This window comes from Vidua macroura, chromosome 5, assembly GCF_024509145.1.
Source record: "Vidua macroura isolate BioBank_ID:100142 chromosome 5, ASM2450914v1, whole genome shotgun sequence".
Classification (NCBI taxonomy): Eukaryota; Metazoa; Chordata; class Aves; order Passeriformes; family Viduidae; genus Vidua; species Vidua macroura.
This window is the reverse complement of record NC_071575.1, coordinates 4783078-4801329: the sequence shown is the minus strand read 5'-3', so window position 1 is coordinate 4801329 and position 18252 is coordinate 4783078. Positions and strand designations below refer to the sequence as shown.

The window sequence follows — 18252 nt, the reverse complement described above, 5'->3', positions numbered from 1 at the left end:
GCAGACCTTTTATGCTGCTATCCAGAGCTATGGGTATTACAAGAAACAAAATTTGATGTCAGTTGAAACTGCTTTTGCAAAGAAAGTGCTGTGGAGTAGAACAGAGCATGTGCTGTGTTATGTCTTCCTTGCTGAGTAAGTAGATCCCATGAAAGGAATTGTGTACGTGTGGGAAAGAAATTAACTAGGAAACTGATGAATGAATATTTCTGGCTCTCATTTACTGACTTGCAGGTGGTGTTTGCTGGATGGGATACCTTGTAGGAATGGGAAACAGAAAGGTGTCTAAAAAGGACAGGGAATCAAGATGTTTCCATGTTCTGTGGTGCCATTTCTGCTAACCTTCCAGATGTAAAAAGTGTTTAACAGGAATGCCACTTCCTGTTTAGAAATAAAACTCCCTTGACAAATGAATGCTGTTTTTTTCCCTAAAACTGTTAAGGTCAGGGTTGATGACCTGCCTTTTACAAAACATTTTTTTTTTAATATGTCAAAGTCACCTGAAGATTTTTGGGGATTTCTGAGATGCTTTTCTGGGAAGATTTATCTGTGTGTGAATGGGGGAGAATGTATCAATTCACATCTTGTGTTGGGTGAGACAGAACAAAGGCTCTGTTACAGTCAGTGAACCTGGCAGATGTGGAAATAGGTGAACTTAATATAAAAAAAAATAAAACAAGCACCAGCACCACCATCTCCCCAGCTGTTATAAAGGATTGGATATAAACAGATGGCAGTGCTTCAGCATTTATTTATGTGCTCTTTAAGAATGAGAAACAATTCTAATATCAACAGTTACTTTTTTGTCGTATTTCTGTCTTAATTTCATTCATCATTATTGCTTTCTTGCTGTCAAGGCCACAAGGATATTTTGATAAACAACCCTGAATTCCATGGGCTCCATGCCTTGTGTCCAGCATTGGCTGGCTCGCAGTTTCCAAAGTAAACTTGGTTCTGTCCTTTTGTGTGTAGTAGTAATTAATTTAACGTGAAAAGTAGTGAGCCTTCTTACCTTCCAAAACTAGGGAAACCTAAAATCTGTCAAATAGCCCTAAGAGACAGAGGCTTCACACTTTTTACATAAAGTAATGTAGCAGCCATAGGTTTTGTAACTGTGAGGTGGGCTGGGAAGTAACAGGATTTGTTTTTTCTCTTCGTTAGTACACCTCTAAGTTGTTGTGAACCATGTCAGTTCTCTCATTATACACACTATTTGGATTCCTGGCAGGGTTTTATTGCAATGTAAGCTTTTCTTTGTTTGGAATGCCATCTTTTCTACCTGCTCTCCCCTCTGTTCTATCTACTCTGCAGTCTCTGTCCTACTGTGTAATCTAGACATACTTACTTGCCATTAACTATTCGGGTGTGAATTATGTAAATGGGAACAATTACTACCTCTGTTAATGAAGTCTAATGTGTCTGCTACAGTCCTTTATCAGATTAAGATGCCTCTTGTAAAGGCTGACTTGGCTTTTATTACAAAACTGACATTCAAAGCTTTCCTTGTGCACGCAGGAATCAGTGTGGCAAGTTCATTCTGTCTTCTGGAAGCGGAATGCTTGGCTTCCAGTCTGCTGCTGAGAGGCTCTAGAGGGGTCCCTGGGCTGTGAGGTGCACTTGCCTGCCTGGTCTGTGATCCCACTGCCCCATTCCTGACTATCAGGCAGTGATGCTATTAAAGAATTGTCTCCATAGATGTTGAAGTTTGTCAGCTGGTGTCAGTCCTGAACAGGAATTGCAGCAAAGAAATTCACAGGGCTTGCTGAAGGCTGCAGGAGTTACTCTGAAATACTTTTTGTTTTAAAAAATGTAGGCTGGATTTCCCCCTGTATTTCTGCAGCATGTTTGTGTGTATTTGGTTGCTTGCTTACCTAGAGGTAGCTAATGTGCTATTAGTGTTTGTCTTGGAGTAGTGGGAGACATGAAAGGCATTATTAGTTTATGTGACAGAGAGATCTTCCAGAGGGTAACAGAACTTTTTTTTAATGAATCTTCTGTGTTCTGTCAGCTGCAGACAGGAACACCTGCCCTCTGACCCACTGGTTCACATGAAAGAATAGGTACAGGGGCTGAGTATGACAGCACTGCTAAACACAGCTCATTTTATTGGATTATTTATACTGAAGTTTGATGTTCAAGTGATCCCTCCAGAATTTTTTACATTTCTACTATGTCCCAATATAGCTTTTATTGAAACCACTAGACCTTTCGACAAGACTTGTGTTCCTGTTCCTGCCCTCTCTCATGCCACAGCTGCCTTACAAATAAATCTCCATGAAGTTGTGCAGGTGGCTTTTTACTGTTCTTTTAGCGTGCCAGGTCCTGATCCTGGCATGTTTTCAGGGAAGCTGAGTTCTCCATTGCTTTTCACTGCCTAGGACTAAGTTGTTGTAATGAAACAGGTGGGTTTTAGTTGCTACAGGTTGCACTGCAATACATTTAAATGTCTGCTGCCAGATTATAAACCTTTTCCATGGATAATGGTGGCTGTCTCTGAGTGTTTTTGGACAGTCACCTGTGAGCTGAGAAGACTTTTCCTTAGGCAGCACTTCAAGCAGGATGTGATGTTACCTGTTTTAAATTTTTTACACAGAAAATGTGTTCATAACTGAACTTTTCTAAACCTTTTTCTGGAATATTGTGTAATTCTTGCCTGTTCTTTTTCTGATAGTCCTTCTTACAAGTTTTTCCATAATCATTAGATAGCATTTTCAACTTAGCAAAAGCAGGTCAGATCTTTGTGCCTGCAAAGGTGCTCTGCCAATTTAAATATGTAAAAATATACATATAAAGTTTTTACTTGGGCCGATGTGATACTTTTAAATGATTTTTAAAATTTGGCTTGCATACAGGATGCTCTTTGAAGTTTTTGTTCTGTTAATGTGAACAAGAGAATTTTGTTTCATAACTGTAAAGTTCTGCAAGCTATCTTGAGGAAAAATGGTTTAGCACTTGCTTCAGCTGTTTTGTTTTTTTAAGCTCTTTATGTTGAGAGTGTCTTTTTTGTTTTTTTGTAATCTTGGGTAAGGGTTCCTATATTGGCAGAAAAAACAAAGGTTTTTGAAATCTACAGGAGAATTTGCCAAGGGAAGAGGGTTAGTACATTTAATACATTCACAGTTGGACATTGTTCCTTGTGGTTATCACCATCTTGTACAGTTAAGGGATGATTTATTTGTGACTAAATTTAGTCTCAGTAGAAGAGGAAAATAGTAACAGTGCTGCATGTTGGTCCCATGAAAGATAAGAGACCATACTTGTGAGATTCCCAGTAAAATGCTAGTGTGTCAGAATATTGAAAAACTAACTTTTCTGGTTATGATGCTATCTGAAAGAAATTTTCCATACACTTTTGCTTGGGCTCTGGGAGGGAAACTGGAATTCTTTCTTCTTCTTTATTAATTGGTATTGCAAAAAAGAAATTTATTTTTTTACTTCCCTCACTTTGCTGTTTTCATGGTGAAAGATTTTTTTTCCTAGTGTGAACTGTATTAATATCTGCTTCTACAACAAAGTGATATGATCAGTGATAAATGCTACTAGGAAAAAAAATAGGGGGAAAATAAGAGTTAAGATTTATTTTGTAATTTCTTTTTGATCTTGAACTGTGGCAAATCTGTGTCAGTGGAAATATTGAAACTAACTGCACGTGTGGAAAAATGTATTTAGTTAATATTGGAATATTCACAATTTTAAGGTCTAACAATGGTGTGGTGAAAATTGTCATTTCAAGAAAAATACTGAAGGGTTATATTTGCTTGTTTCCAAAGACAACTTTTCATCTTAATCTGCTGCTTTTGACTGAAAAATGAGTGCAGTGTAATGCATGGCAGCAATAGCAGAGTCCTTCTCCCTGAGTTTCAGCCGTGCCAGCTCTGGGAATCCTTCCCACTACCCTGCTCAACAGCTAATTCTAGCCCTTGGCTTTCCTAGCTTGAGTTATTTGATGTTTCTGGAGTAGCAGAGGGGATGGTGCCTGCCTGTGAATCAAAGCTTAGAGCTGAGTGAGCACAGGACTGGTGTTTCCAGCTGAGGTGCTGAGAGCTCCCCTGCTTGCCCAGGAGATGGTTCCTGCACAGCACCTGCAAAGGTACCAGCTCCTGTCTGCTGCCTGGGAGCTGCTTTTCTGTCAAGGATAGCAGCCACTTCATTCGTTGGAAAGTATTCAGAGTTTAACAAAATGTTTGCTAATGCAAGGAGAAGGCAGTTCACAACACTCCATGGCACTTTTTCATGGCATTTTCCATGTTGAGGGTGAGGAGCTTTTTAGAAATTATCTAAAACCTTTTGAGCTCCTTTGGTGTGTCGCTAAGGACTTTACCAGGTGATACTTCTGTCTGCAACACTGATGTACTTCAGCAGATTTTACACTTAGTGCTTTTGGGGTGCAGTCCTTTAACTGAAACACACATACGTCTAATCTTTTGGCTCGATTTCAACTCATCCAAAGCTGTTGATGAGTGTTTGCCCTGATTTACTGTGGTGAGTTTTTAGCAAGTGAATTAAGTGCTGTGATTTGGATTAATTTTCAGGAGAATCCTAACGAATGAAAGCTCTTGGTGGAATGTACTTTATGCAGTGTCTAAGAACTCATATCTGACTTGTTTTGAGTTTTCAAGTGGTGTCACAGCAGCATTTTTAGCATTTTGATATCTCAAAAAGTGAGGCTAGTCTGAAATAGCCTTTCTGTTTGGAAGAAGTGTTTTTCTTCTAGATCTGGGGCATAGTGAATTGCTTATTGAAGCAACTTCAGTGCAACACTGTACACTTTGTTGCAAAGTTTATATTTCTGTACTGTTTTGCATAAGGATATGTAGTTGAAATAGAAGAAATGTAACTCGTATTAAAAAAATACATCTGTAGGTGTTGCTTTGGCAGATAATTTCAGTTAATGCTGATGGCTGTTTTTCCTTGGCGGGTTCTTCTTTATATATGTGCTCTAAAATATTCTGTAGCAGTATTTTTATTAGCTTTTCTTGTAATATAAAAAAAAAGCACTTGAACATCTTGAGAACTGCTCACAAAGCAGTATCAATTTCCATAAGCTTTGTAAAATTCCTCATACCATTGTATCTTCTATGAACTTGTGTGAAATTGACAAAATGGTCAATGGTCAGGCTTACCCTGACCTTGTTTGCCATTTAAAGTTTAAGATTAACCTAAACATTTTGAAACTATTTCTTGTTGTATCTTTTCCTAAACTAACTCATTCTGAAAGGTAAAAAATGCTCTATCTTTCCTTCCTGGATTTTACATTTTTTCTTTCTACTCTTTTCCAGTATTTTTTGCTGTATTATTTTTTGGTCGCTGACTTCCACCCACTTGCACTGCTTCTACAATTTCTTTTGGAAGTGTATCCCTGTTTTAAACCTAATCTTTAACCTGTTTGCCCAATTATTATCTCACAAACATGCTGGTTTGGAGAATTTAATTCCTAATATCTGGCAAACCTGACTTGTGAGCAGAAAGGCAGGTAGATGAAAGCTGGTGTGAAAGGCAAGATGTTGGGATATATTAGGTGCTGCTGCTCTTTGGACACTGGCTGGTATTGTTTCATCTGATGGGATCAGGAATGTTTCAGTGTTCTAATTTTGATTTCAGTTGAGCCCAGCAGTAACATGAAATAGTTTACAATGGAAAAAAATCAGTGGAGGAAAAAAAGTGAGAACTGTATAGTGGGATAATTTTTACAGTGCAGTAGTTTAGTTACATTTTTTGCTTCTCTGCTAGATCTTGGCTATTGACTTGATCCCAGCCCAGAGTCCCTGTGCTAAAGAGTTTCCTGCCAGTATTTGTACTACAGCATCATATTGCACTGCAAAAATAAGGAATTCTATTGCATATGCCACCAGAGTCCGTATTTAAAGGAAAAGCAGAGGGGAGAAGGAACAGCAACAGGATAATGTCAAACTGTTCTGTGTTCTAAGAAGTTCCTGCTATTGAAATATTATTTAATGGAATTAATTTCAGCTGGTTAATGAGAAGTATATTTCAATCAAAATCTTTGCTTAACCTGAACAAAGTTATAAGTTACATTTCGACTGGGAAAAAATAAGAGTCTAGAACCAGTTTTCAGTGGAGCTGTGATTCTCTTGTTTCTCTTAACCTCATTGGTCTCATTTCTGGGTCATTGCTCCTCTTCCAGATATGCATCTGTGCTTGCTGAAGTTGTGTGGTCAGTAATGATTTCATGATTATTCTTAGTTTTGGTCTGACTTTGCATTGGAAGTGGGGCTGTGACAGCAGTGCTAAGGAACCTTCTGGTTCCAATCATAATCAGAGTAACTTCAGTCTGTCCTACCTTCCCATTTGCAGGATGATTTCACAACAGAAGGGTTTAGAAACCGTGTCCTATGGAAGCTGGCAGTGCTTGAAGGAAAGATATACTACTGAGTGGCTTTAGAATTTTGATTGTCTCTTACTCAGAAAGGTAACGGGTAAAGCATTAGGGCCAGTTTGAAATAAGAAGAAAGATTAGATGACATCTGAAGGGTTTTATCATTGCCAATAAAATTACAGCTTGAAGACTGATGTATTCTCTTTTCCTTTCCTCTTTACTGTGATAATATAACAATAGAAAAGCAAGAAGAGAAGTTTCTTTTTGAATTTAAATATAAGGGTTTAAATAAAACATTACTTTTTTTTTTATTTGGAGGAATTGAAAGATACTGGAGAGCAATAAATATAGGAGGATATATTCTAATGTGGGACAAACATTTGGTGATAAACATTTGGTGATAAACTAGGTATTTAATGTGTTATTTTTATTGATTTATATTTTAATATGTTATTCTTATTGATACAGATATGGTCCTGAACGCCGTGAGCACATGACTTCAGAGATGGACAACCAGATCTGTTGCAAGTTGTGATTGGCCTTAAGTTGACTTATAACCATTGAAGAGCTTAACGGGAATTCTCTCATTCCTGATTTTTGCCTATCTGATTGCCTCACACCACAGAACCATGTATGGAAGTGCCCGTTCCGTGGGCAAGGTGGAGCCCAGCACGCAGAGCCCGGGGCGCTCACCGCGGCTGCCGCGCTCGCCTCGCCTGGGCCACCGGCGAACCAACAGCACGGGAGGCAGCTCGGGGAGCAGTACTGCGGGTGGCAGTGGGAAAACCCTTTCCATGGAAAACATTCAGTCCTTAAATGCTGCCTATGCTACATCTGGCCCTATGTACCTAAGTGACCACGAGAACGTGGGTGCAGACACCCCGAAGAGCACCATGACCTTGGGCCGGTCGGGAGGGCGGCTGCCTTACGGTGTTCGGATGACTGCCATGGGCAGCAGCCCTAACATTGCCACTAGTGGAGTTGCCAGTGATACCATTGCATTTGGGGAGCACCATCTCCCCCCCGTGAGCATGGCATCCACTGTGCCTCACTCGCTGCGCCAGGCCAGGGATAACACCATCATGGACCTGCAGACACAGCTCAAGGAGGTGCTGAGGGAAAACGACCTGCTCCGCAAGGATGTGGAGGTGAAAGAAAGCAAGCTGAGTTCTTCCATGAACAGCATCAAGACCTTCTGGAGTCCTGAGCTCAAAAAGGAGAGAGCTCTGAGGAAGGATGAAGCTTCAAAAATCACCATTTGGAAGGAACAATATAGAGTTTTGCAAGAAGAAAACCAGGTTTGTCATTTAATGTCACTGCTGTGTTAGTGTGGTAGTACGATTAAATGACTTTAATAAACTTGCATGTTACACTTAAGCAGCTAAATTAGATGAGTGCTTTTTTTGGGTAATTGATGTGGGTGAGATGTGTTTTCAGCTTGCAAGCCTGTTGTTAGATGTTTCTTGTCAGACTCGTAAACTACCTTGAGTGCTCATTTTTTCTTGGGTGTCATGTGTGGTTTTTTCCCCCTAGGATTGATGGTAACCACTCTGTTTCCTTTTGGAAGAATTTATTCTGTTCATAATTAATATTTTTGTGCTGTTTACCTCTTGAAGTGTTCTCTGAGATGCAGAATGTACTAACTGCTGACCCCCAGTATAACTGCACTGTTGCTGAATGTTGACAGATTGCCATTAAAAGCAAAGTTAAGGTTAGACTCACTGGTATTTAGAGTTAAAATGTCCAGACCTGCAGTTTTCACAAGCAGATATAAATTGTGTTCTTGGCTACATTTAAATAACACTGTTTAATACATGCTTGCTATTCTTTTTTCATAAACTGTGCATTTCTTGTTATGTTACTGTCCTAAAGCATCCTACAGGTTTGTTTTGTTTTTTTTTTTTTTTAGTGGTCTGGCCAGTTTCAGAATAGGCAGAAGAACACAGATTCTCAGGTGTCTAGGTCTTTGGTCTTGTGCATCCTAAAAGCATCTCCAAATTAAAATCAAATTCAGAGGCTGATTAAAATTGAGGTGTCTTTGTAGTCAGTTCTACTGATTAAAAGCTTTCTTAAAGTTCTCCCACCTAGAGCTCCTTGCTGCCTTAGTCCTGAAGTAAATATTTGTCTTTGAATGAGTGTCCTCCTGTTTAGTAGCTTCTGGCCAAATGTGGGTTCAGCACCTCTCTGGTCTGTCAGGTAAAAAACCTCACTATTCTAATGGAAAACAGACCCAGTGTCCAACTCCAAAAGTTCTCTGAAATGTAAGTCAGCTTTCATCATGACAAAATTACTTTCCCTTAATGTGCTTTTTTAAGTATCCAAGCACGTTTAATGAAAGTCTCCATAATTCAAATGTGACAATGTTCTTGTAGCTTTTAAGGTATAGCTGCTATTTTAGGCAATGCTTTTTGTAAGATTGCTTTAGAAGGTGAAGGGGAGAGGGAAATGCTGGAGGAAAAGGGTACTGCTTGTTGTACTCTCCTTTCAGGTAGCCTGTCTTAAATAGTAAATTTTGGTTGGTAGTAAATAGTAAATCACTTTTGGTTAGTGATTAGTCTACTACACTGAACCTGTCTGCAATTTTCTTTTCACTTTTTAAAGAGCTTGAGTTGAAGAAAGTAAGTTGCTTTCCCTGAGATAATATGAAATTATTTAATGAACTTGTCATTTAGCTTTATAGCTGTCTATGGTATCACAACCTGTGGGACTTCTTAAGGTGTGTGACACTTTGTCTTCATTTACTTATGTCATGAGAATGCAGAAAACCTGAAGTAAAATAATTTTTATTGCAAAGGTAGGATTTCTTTAGAAGCAGTAATGTAATGAAAATTTTAGTTATTATGGTGCACTACCAGGATAACAAATATCTGGAATACTAATCACTCAACTTTTCTGGTGTTCTTTGTATTTCAGTTGCAGGTATGTCTTTTAATTCTTAAATTCTTCTCATTTTTGGCCCTTTCTTCATATTGAAGAGACTGTCTTGGAATACAATAGCACCTTTTCTGAAATCAGTTTTGGCATTTGAGGATGCTTTGGAAATCTTGCAATAAAAATGCAATGAATATAGGGTTTAGAATGGACTAAGCAATTACTAAATATGAATACAGTAGAGAACAGTGATTTTGCTTAGATTTTTTTCTTGGTCTTTCTTTTATCCCCTAATTAAATATTTATATGTTTAATTAGATATTAAATACAGATATTTCTAGGCTGCTGTCCTCTAGGCAATCACTGTAATTACTACCACACAGGTAGAATTGTATGACTTTGGTCCAAAAGTAAGAAGGGTACAATTTAAAAGTAAAGAGGTATTATTGCATTGAGCTGTAAAAACTAAGAATGCTAATTAATAGATTATAGTTAGCTAACAGTATGTTCTAATTAAATTCTGAATTCACTGTGTCTTCTGTACCCTTTTGGAGTTGGTCACTTCAGCCCTTCACGTGGAAGATCATTTAATAGGATTTTCTCTAATTAAACAGACGTCTCTGCTTAGACTCTGAACAAAGAATTTCCCAGATGTGTTGGGGGACCAGAAAATATCTTCATTACCTCTTCAGCCTCCTTCTAAAATGAGTTCCAGTATAATTGCAGGAACTGGAGCTTTACACTTAATTATGAGTATTTCAGCACATCACTTTTAAAAAAGACTTCTTGCACGTGTAGTACTTGTGCTTTATATAAAAGTTTATCTCAGACCAGTTGTGTTGTTAAAAATCGTCTCAACTCATGGAGCCAAGATGCTGGCTGACTCCTACCATTATCTGATAGTCATCTCAATCTCTTTCCTGTGGTCATGGCTCTTCATTCTTCTACACACACTTGCTTGTTCCTGATTGTATTGCTGTTCTTGTCACCTCAGCTTGAGTGTTTGAATTGCCCCTTGAATTTGGGAGTTGTTAAAAGTACCTGAAAATGTGAGCCCTGGTTGATTGCTACCTCAGCCTTCTATGAGTAAATGCATCTTGGAGTTTTCTTTTCTTGGGAATGTGTACCAATAAATGTGTTGCTTATTGATTTCTAGGAAATTTTCTGGGTTCAGTAAAGCTCAGAGAATGAGTGGGGAGATGAAAGAGCATGCTGCCTGTCCTGAGGCAGTCACAGCCTTTTGGTTGTCCTCTGAGGGCGCTAGGCAGGAGGGCTATCTTGGATATAATCCTGGGAATTTCATGCACATGCTCTCTGTAGCTCTCACGTGGGTGGGCAGTCCTGCAGTCTTGCCCAGCTGTGGTCTTTTCCCCAGTTGTGGTGCAACACAGCTGGATTCATCAGATGCTCTGAGCAAATGCTGCAGCTGGGGAGTGGAGCTTTATTTTCATCCTTTGTTACTGATCCTGAAGAGACAGAAAATCCTTTCTTTACATGAATGGGGAATGTCATTGAAAGCTCACTTTGAAGAGGTCAAAACTAAACATGGAAGGTATTCCTGTAGTTAACATAGTTTCTTGGAAAAACACGACAGTTTTCAGTGCAGTGTGGATGACTTAACCAGTCCTTTTTCACAAGAAGCCCAGAGGAAAGTGCAAATGATTGCTCAGTTATGCAAACCCATGCATATTCAAGGAGAAATTGATGAAACCAGTAAACAGGAGCTTGGTTTTGGCATGTTGTCACTCTCCTCTAAATGCTTTAGTGGGAGCTGTATCTTTCTGAGTTGAAAAATTTTTTAGTATGTGTGGTTTAAAGCTTCCCTGGAAACCTCTTCATCAGAGGCCAGAAGAGGAAAGGAAAGACAGTGAGTATGTTTTGCACCATGACAGAAATAATTTGCCTAGAAACTGGGCAGTGGTGGGGTGATGTGAAACTCAAGGACAGAGGAGTTCCTCTCAGTTGAAACTTGCTTATGACAAGATGATTGTGCCTTAAAATAAGTAGTGCAATGCAAATTTCATGTCTAACGCCCTGCATTGAAATTTCCACATTTGACTGATCTACTTTTAAGATCAGATTTATGTTTCAGCCAAAATAGTGTGGTACTGCTGAAAACATCTTTTTACTTTGATGCATTTCTGTGGTCTTTCTGTGGTTCAAGACCTTGGATGTCTGAGTCAGAGAGTTTAACCAAGAAAATATTTCTGAAAGGAGTTTCACCTGGCTTGGGGTAAGCACTTGAAGACATTGTACTTTACTGTGATGGAGGTATTCCAGCATTTCACCAGTATTCCCCAGAGTCAGGAGTATTTTCCATTTCTTGTTGTGGATAATGAGCATCTCACTTTCAAAAGTGTAGTTGTCCATGTGTTAACCTCTTAAATGCATTGGGTCCTGGTGTTATGACTGTCTGAGCTTCTAATGAGTACATTCTTTCTCTGAAAATCAGATTGATTCTCACTTCTTCATTGGTTTAATTTTTTAAATTATGTATTAAAAGACAATTGATATGTCTTAGTGCTGTGTTGTTCTATTACTAGCCCCATTCCTGAGCTGGTTATTTGTTGGTAGAAAACGAAGCTTTCTTCCTTCTTGGTGTTTAGTCATGCAATATATGTTTCCATAGGCATTGCTTAAAGGCATTTTCTGTATCCCAGAGCATTGCATTTAAATAATTCCTTCAATGGCACATGCCTGTTGGCTCTCTACATTTCTGTCAGCTTTAAGGTTCCTTCTGTCTTTCCCCAGCTGCAGCATGAAATTGTAATTCAGTTCTCTTTCAGAATAACTCAAAACTACCTCCTCTAGAGTGCTTGGTATCTGAAGCATTTATCAAATTGCAGCACTTTATAATGACCTCAGAAATTGTCATGTGATCACCCAAGAGAACACCCTGTGTTCTGTCTTTTTTTTCAGTTCTGTAAGGAAATAAAACTAGACATTTTGTGGTTATCTGTATTCCCCAAGGCTCCTTTTGTCCCGTGTTTCCTCTTGAGGTAGGATCTAATACCTTGGGTTGCTTTGAGCTGTAGCATAGGCTGAACAGCTGCTTTCTACTTGATCCATTAAACATATAAGGGGAATACTACCAACTTAAAAGCAGCTTGGAATAAAACAGGTGACATCAGAGGTGCTGTTGAATTTAGTAGTTTAACTGTGCTTTTTTTGCTGTTAATCTGGAGCAGGGATTACTTCAAATTCTGCAGAATTTAGAGACTGCAGACTCTTTCTGCTATAATTCTTTCTCTAATATGTATTGAGTCTGTGCAGATATTAGACTCCTAACTAGGGTGGCAGTGTGTTATTCCACCATTTAGTGTTTATGTTCCTGAAAAGTCTGGTCTGTAATGTTGTGTTTCTCTAGAAGCCTTTGTTCCTTTCAGCACTATTCTATTTATGGTGTTGGAGTTAGTAATTTTTTTCCTTAAGTGTTCTTGCTTTCTAAAAGTATGAACTAGGTAGCTTGAAACTGTGTAAGGTTTCCTCTTTCTTACTTGCCCAGTGAACATTTAACAATGATAGATGATGGCAATAGTGCAGAGGTGCTCCTCCATTACAGGTAATTTCTGCTGATGTTACAGCTTTACAGTGCCAAATCCACCATTCTCATGTGTTGGCCTGGTATTGATTTAAGTAGAAAGGAGAGGAGCACTTTAGTGGGACTGCCAGGCCATGGAGAAAAGGTTGTATTTGTGCTGGTCTTATGTCCATTTTTCAGGTATGCCTCAGGACCAAAAACTGAAATAGAGCTTTTATTAAACTCTTTTCAATTTGGTGATACTAGGAAGCCTCAAAGATATGAAGATGGTCAGCAGAGTGGGCCACCCTGACTAAACTGTTAGTTGGAAAGAAAAGGTTTTTTTTCAGCAAAGTAGATTTCTAGGATACAGTTAACAGTCCATTTAATTCTTAAGACATTAGTAAGGCAGAGGAACTTTTGTATTTTGGATAAATATTTGTGTATATGTATGCTCTGAGATAAAAGCTAGAGACCAAAAGAGTTTAGAGGGGACATTTTTGTATTCTGAAAGTAGTGTGTTTGATAACTCATGAAGAGCAGTCATGCCAGCTATCTGAACTAGTAATTGAAGAAAAAAACATTGTGAAATTACACTTTTAGGCTCAGCTGGCAGGAGAGGAATAAGGGAATAAACTTGGTAGTGCTCAAGATGTTCTAATATAGAATTCCTTTGAATATATTTTCTGTATACACTTGTGTTTAGGGGACACAATGAAACAGCAGTGTTTTCAGTAGTGGTTAGTGGTGATTTGAGATCCTTGACAGAAATCAAATTACAACTGCTTGCCAGCAGGTAGCATAGCTATTGAGGATTACACTTTTTTTTTTCCTTGAATGGATAATGCTTTGTAGTTCTTACGTATAATTTTTGACATAATCTGTTGAACACATGGAAAAATGGCTGCATCTGTTGAATGTAGTGAATCATAACTATATCTCCATTTTTTGGTCTGAAGATAACAAGCAGTAGACCTTGAAAAGAAAGTATTTTCAGCAAAACTTAGTTTCATAACCCACAAAGTCTACATAATTATGTTTATGCGTAGTATTTTCAGATTGATATTGGTTCTGTTGGAAAGGTCAGAGTCACCATCTGTAGTGGAAAAAAATACAAGGACAAAGTGTATTTAGCTTCCTTCTGTGGTGATACCAGTTGTTCTGTCTAAGAGATTTGCTTAGTGCTTGCAGTAGCATCAGCTTGGACTGCGAAGCAGAAGGGGGTGTTGGGTTATATTGGCAGCCTTGAGAAGCAGGTAGCAACTCAAGGTTTTGCAGAATGCCATTGGAATGGAGAGATCTTTGTAAATCACAAAAAAACCTGTTTGGTTTAGTGATGATTTTGCTTCCAAAGAGTATTAAATATCCCAAGAAAACTCTACTTCTTTTTCCTGTTAATAACCTTGGATTAAACACTAAAAACTTCTGCACTGTTTAGGGGAGATTGAGGCATTCCAATATACATCATGTTTTGCAATTGCTAAGGCAGTATTGACATTTAAACCATAAAGAAAAGAAAGGAAGGATCTATCAATATCTAGATCAGTATTTGAAGAGATCTTGTGGTAATCCAAATTGTTATCTGTTGACCTCCATTAAGAAAGCCTTCTTAGGGATTCACCCTAGGAAGAGATTGTATTCTTTAAAGAAAAAAGAACCCATAACACCCCAAACAAACTGTCCTCCACCAAAAAAAAACCCAACTCGAACCCCAAAACCAAGCAATCAAAAAAAGAACCCCAGCCCCCCAAAAGCTTGAAATAGTCTTGTTATGCATATGTACTCCCCAAAATGAGCATAATCAGATGCCAAAATACTGGCACAGAACACCATTAAGGCTTTTTCTAGTGATCATTGCTTTAGAAATCAGAGGAGTTAAACTTATGTATAACAGTTACAGGAATAAATACCATGTGACTGCCTTCTTCAGTTTAATTTTAGCAACTTCGTTTGTAAACTGGAATGCTAAGTAATGTACAATCATCAGTAAACCTAAAGAACTTGTTGCTTTTAAGCTGTTTGTTGAGCTGTATACAAGGTTTTAAGATTAATTTATGTATTACTTCTTACTCCTGTTGCTATTTAAATGATTAAAGCGTGTGAGCAGTGGGCTGCTTTTGCTTGTCCCTGGGTGGGAGGTAGTGATCCAGGATCCCATTAAAACAGGGGAAAATGTAGTCCTTGCTGCTCTGAGCTGCATGCAATTCCTGTTAAGGACTTCTTTTAAAATCTAATGATTGTTATCACTATTTTGGAAAATAAGTAGTATAAGCCAGGAAGTGTGAGCAACTGGCTGGAGACAGGTTCTTCCAGAATTTGATTTCACAACATCAAAATTAATTTGAAGGCAGTGTGTAGATTTCTAGCCATCTTGGGCAGTTCATGGCAAGCACACAAAATAACATCAGGTTGTGGTGGTGATGACTTTTTGAATTGCAGGTGTAACACAAAATACACTTTTTTATTGAGGGAGGAAGTGATGGCGATCAGCTGCCTGGGAAAAAGATATTTTTCAATGTTTTGCAAGTGTGGCAGAGAGGTGGAGGATAAATTTTACTTCAGGTGCTTTGCTTAATGCCTGTTCCTCTATGATATCTACATTGTAATCGGGTTCTGTAGTGTGTTAAACACTTCTGTTTCTGCACTGGTACCCCCTCCTGCTTCTTCCATTCTCCTCCCCCTTTCCCTGCTCTAATGGGCTGGAGAGAGAAGCAGGGTGACAGCAAGCAAGTAATAGATGGTAATCCAAAATTAAGCCTCACTGCTATCTGTATCAAATGCATTTTTGTCCTGGCCAATACATAGAGTGTCCTTGAGTTCTCATGAGCAGCACTGTGGAGAAGCAGGCACCTCACTGAAGAGTCTTTCACTGCCTAAAACATGTCACAGATGCAGCCTTGCACACGAGACAGTAGACTTGACATTGACTTTATGGACTTGTTTGATCCTTCTTATCAACAGGTACCAGCTACCTTGAGTGGGTAAACTTTGTGAACAGATGGTCTTCTAATTATATGTGGATGTGGATTCCAAAGAATACAAGGCCACACACTTCTTCTGATGCTTCTTGTCACTTGTTTCTGAACTTGTTTCTAAGATTAAAACAAACCAGCACATGAAGTGCCATAATTCAGAAATTAAAATCTTGTTACTTCAGGTACTTTGTACAAGATCTGTTTCTTCCATAGCAGTTGATTGCTCCTGGCATTAATATGTGTTATAAATATATGTATTATGTGTGTATATACACCCCCACACAAATCCTACCCTTTTTTAATGCAGTGAGATGAGGCATATATACCTTTTTTTCCTTACAAGGATCACGAAATTGTATGAGTAGTAGTCTGATTTTTAGTGAATCGTGTCTCAGATGACAAATACTTAGTTTTGACTGAGGGGAGAGAAAAGCTTTCTGAATATTTGTGTTGTAGCATATTGTCTTAGGGCGACCTTGTACCTACAGGTTCTTGTCTCAGGCTTAACCTGTTGTTAGACTTGTTCTTTTTTTTTTTTTTTTTTTTTAATTTTACTATTGGCATAATTTATTAGACTTCACATGTTGTAAGTGGGTATCAGTTCTTGGATGAACAGAAATAAACCACGAAGCAACAAAAGTAACATGAGATCAGTGGAGCTTTCTTTGTTAGAGCTACCCACGCAGCCTATTGCAGCATCTGATCTCACAGCCAGAAGCTTCCATGAGGCTGATCTTGTGTCTCTTTCTCTTTAGAGAGATAGGGACATTTAAAAATAAACATTTGATTTGCTAAATGATTCAGGACATCATACCAAAGCGCTTAAAATGTTATAAATGTCAAAATCAACATAGCTAAGAAACACCAACCTGTTTGGAAAATAAAATGTCCCTCCCTATGGAGGAGATACTATTCTTCCATAGTCAATTAATACCTTGGATCTGATCTACAGAAGCAGTTGATTCATGAGAAAGATACATGCTCTTTAAGAGTGGCCATACTTTTGTATTTGGCATTGACTAAAAATTTACATCAAGTTCTGCAAGTGTTTTTGGCTTCTGTGGCAAGAGGTTTCAGTGTTTCCTTGTTGGATGAGAGGAGGACATCCATGAAGAGGATGACAAAAGCTTTAGGCTGAGAATTAGTGCTAATAGGTGAAACAGGGGATCTCAGAATAATGCTGGGAAAAGGGAATGGGCAGAAAGAACAAGCGGAATAAAGGCTTTTAAATAGATTGTCAGGAAATAATGTGCCCTGCACTGGAGACTTAGGAAGTAACTCCCTTATTTCCCTCAGTTGGGTAAATGTTGAGAATAAGATTCTTTGGTGATTCATTATTCATCTCTGTTCAGTTTGGGAGTGCAAATGACAGTGTTGTGATTCCTAGGTACAGCTTAGTTAAATACCAATACCAGTGTTTTTCTGATTGTGCAGCTCAGTAACTCTGATAAGAAGGGAGAGGACAGTGGTAAAAATCTAGATAATTTTTTGATCTCATCAACTGTGGCATATTTGTGTGGCTTCCATTAGCATAACACATTTATGTACTTTTCTGAAGTCTCCCTTTGGTTTGCACATAAGTTAATTTTAAGATGTTGTTGTTTGTGAGGATTAATAATTTATCCAAAGTAGTTGTACAAAAGGCCTACAACCATAGGTGTTTTTTATTTTGGGGGTAGGTGAATTTCCCAGTCTTCATCAGCCTGTGTATCTGTTGAGTAAAGTAAAATTATTCTGTTTGTGGAAGCTTTGATTTGGAGGATGGCATTTAAATTTTTCCCTCAGCTGATGTCTGAGAGATCAGGTTTGGCCATGCAGTTGTGAGCCTGTTAATGTGTAACCATTCTAATAGATCTGAGACCTTAGTTACTCAAAGGAGGGACCTTTCTAGGAAACCATAGGTATACTTTCATATGAGAAAGTAAATAGTGTGCTCTATATGTGCAGTCAACAGCACTTTTTATGGGTGAAGGAAAATTAACTCAACCATTTTATGATCCTCTTTGTAGGGATGCATTTAGACTTTCTCATCACTTCACTATGACTGGAATGTTCCAAAAAAATGAATTACCTGCAGTAACTTATTTTGGGGGGAGGGAAACTGAAAAATCACCTTGCAGTAAAATGAGTAATACGGATTTTTCTTAACATGGATTTAATTTTGGTATGAACTAGCAGATGGTATTGAGAGAATGACAGAAAAGTTTTAAGAAGCATGCTTTGGCCAGGATTTGTGAGGAGGTCTGTGCACATGCTTGACCAAAGAGTTGAAGTAGGTGTGGGTACTGCTGTGTGTGCTCAGGTTATGATTTTTGATGCTTTCTGCTGTTGGGTAACATCCTAGTGAGATTCTTAAACTCATTCCTCTACTAATTAGTCCTTTGTAAGCCATTTTAGTTGGAAATTGTATACCTTCAAATTGCTTTTAGAAAACCCATCTTATTTTGGTTGGTTCTTGGTTGTAAATATGTTTACAACTTACTTTAAAGTTGTGCTTTGCACTTAACATATAACAGTTGAGCAAGTGGTTGTACGGCTGTTACGTTTTC

General features: G+C 38.4%; 1 protein-coding gene across 2 annotated transcripts in view; it reads left to right on the top strand.

The window, feature by feature from the left end:
• The window catches only part of ERC1 (ELKS/RAB6-interacting/CAST family member 1), a 271097-nt gene that overhangs the window by 3464 nt on the left and 249381 nt on the right, over positions 1–18252 (top strand). For both annotated transcript variants that reach the window (XM_053978014.1, XM_053978013.1), the window contains exon 2: positions 6806–7635. In XM_053978014.1, the coding sequence (XP_053833989.1) occupies positions 6967–7635 (669 nt within the window). In that variant the 5' untranslated portion in view covers positions 6806–6966. The remainder of the gene's footprint in view (positions 1–6805; positions 7636–18252) is intronic.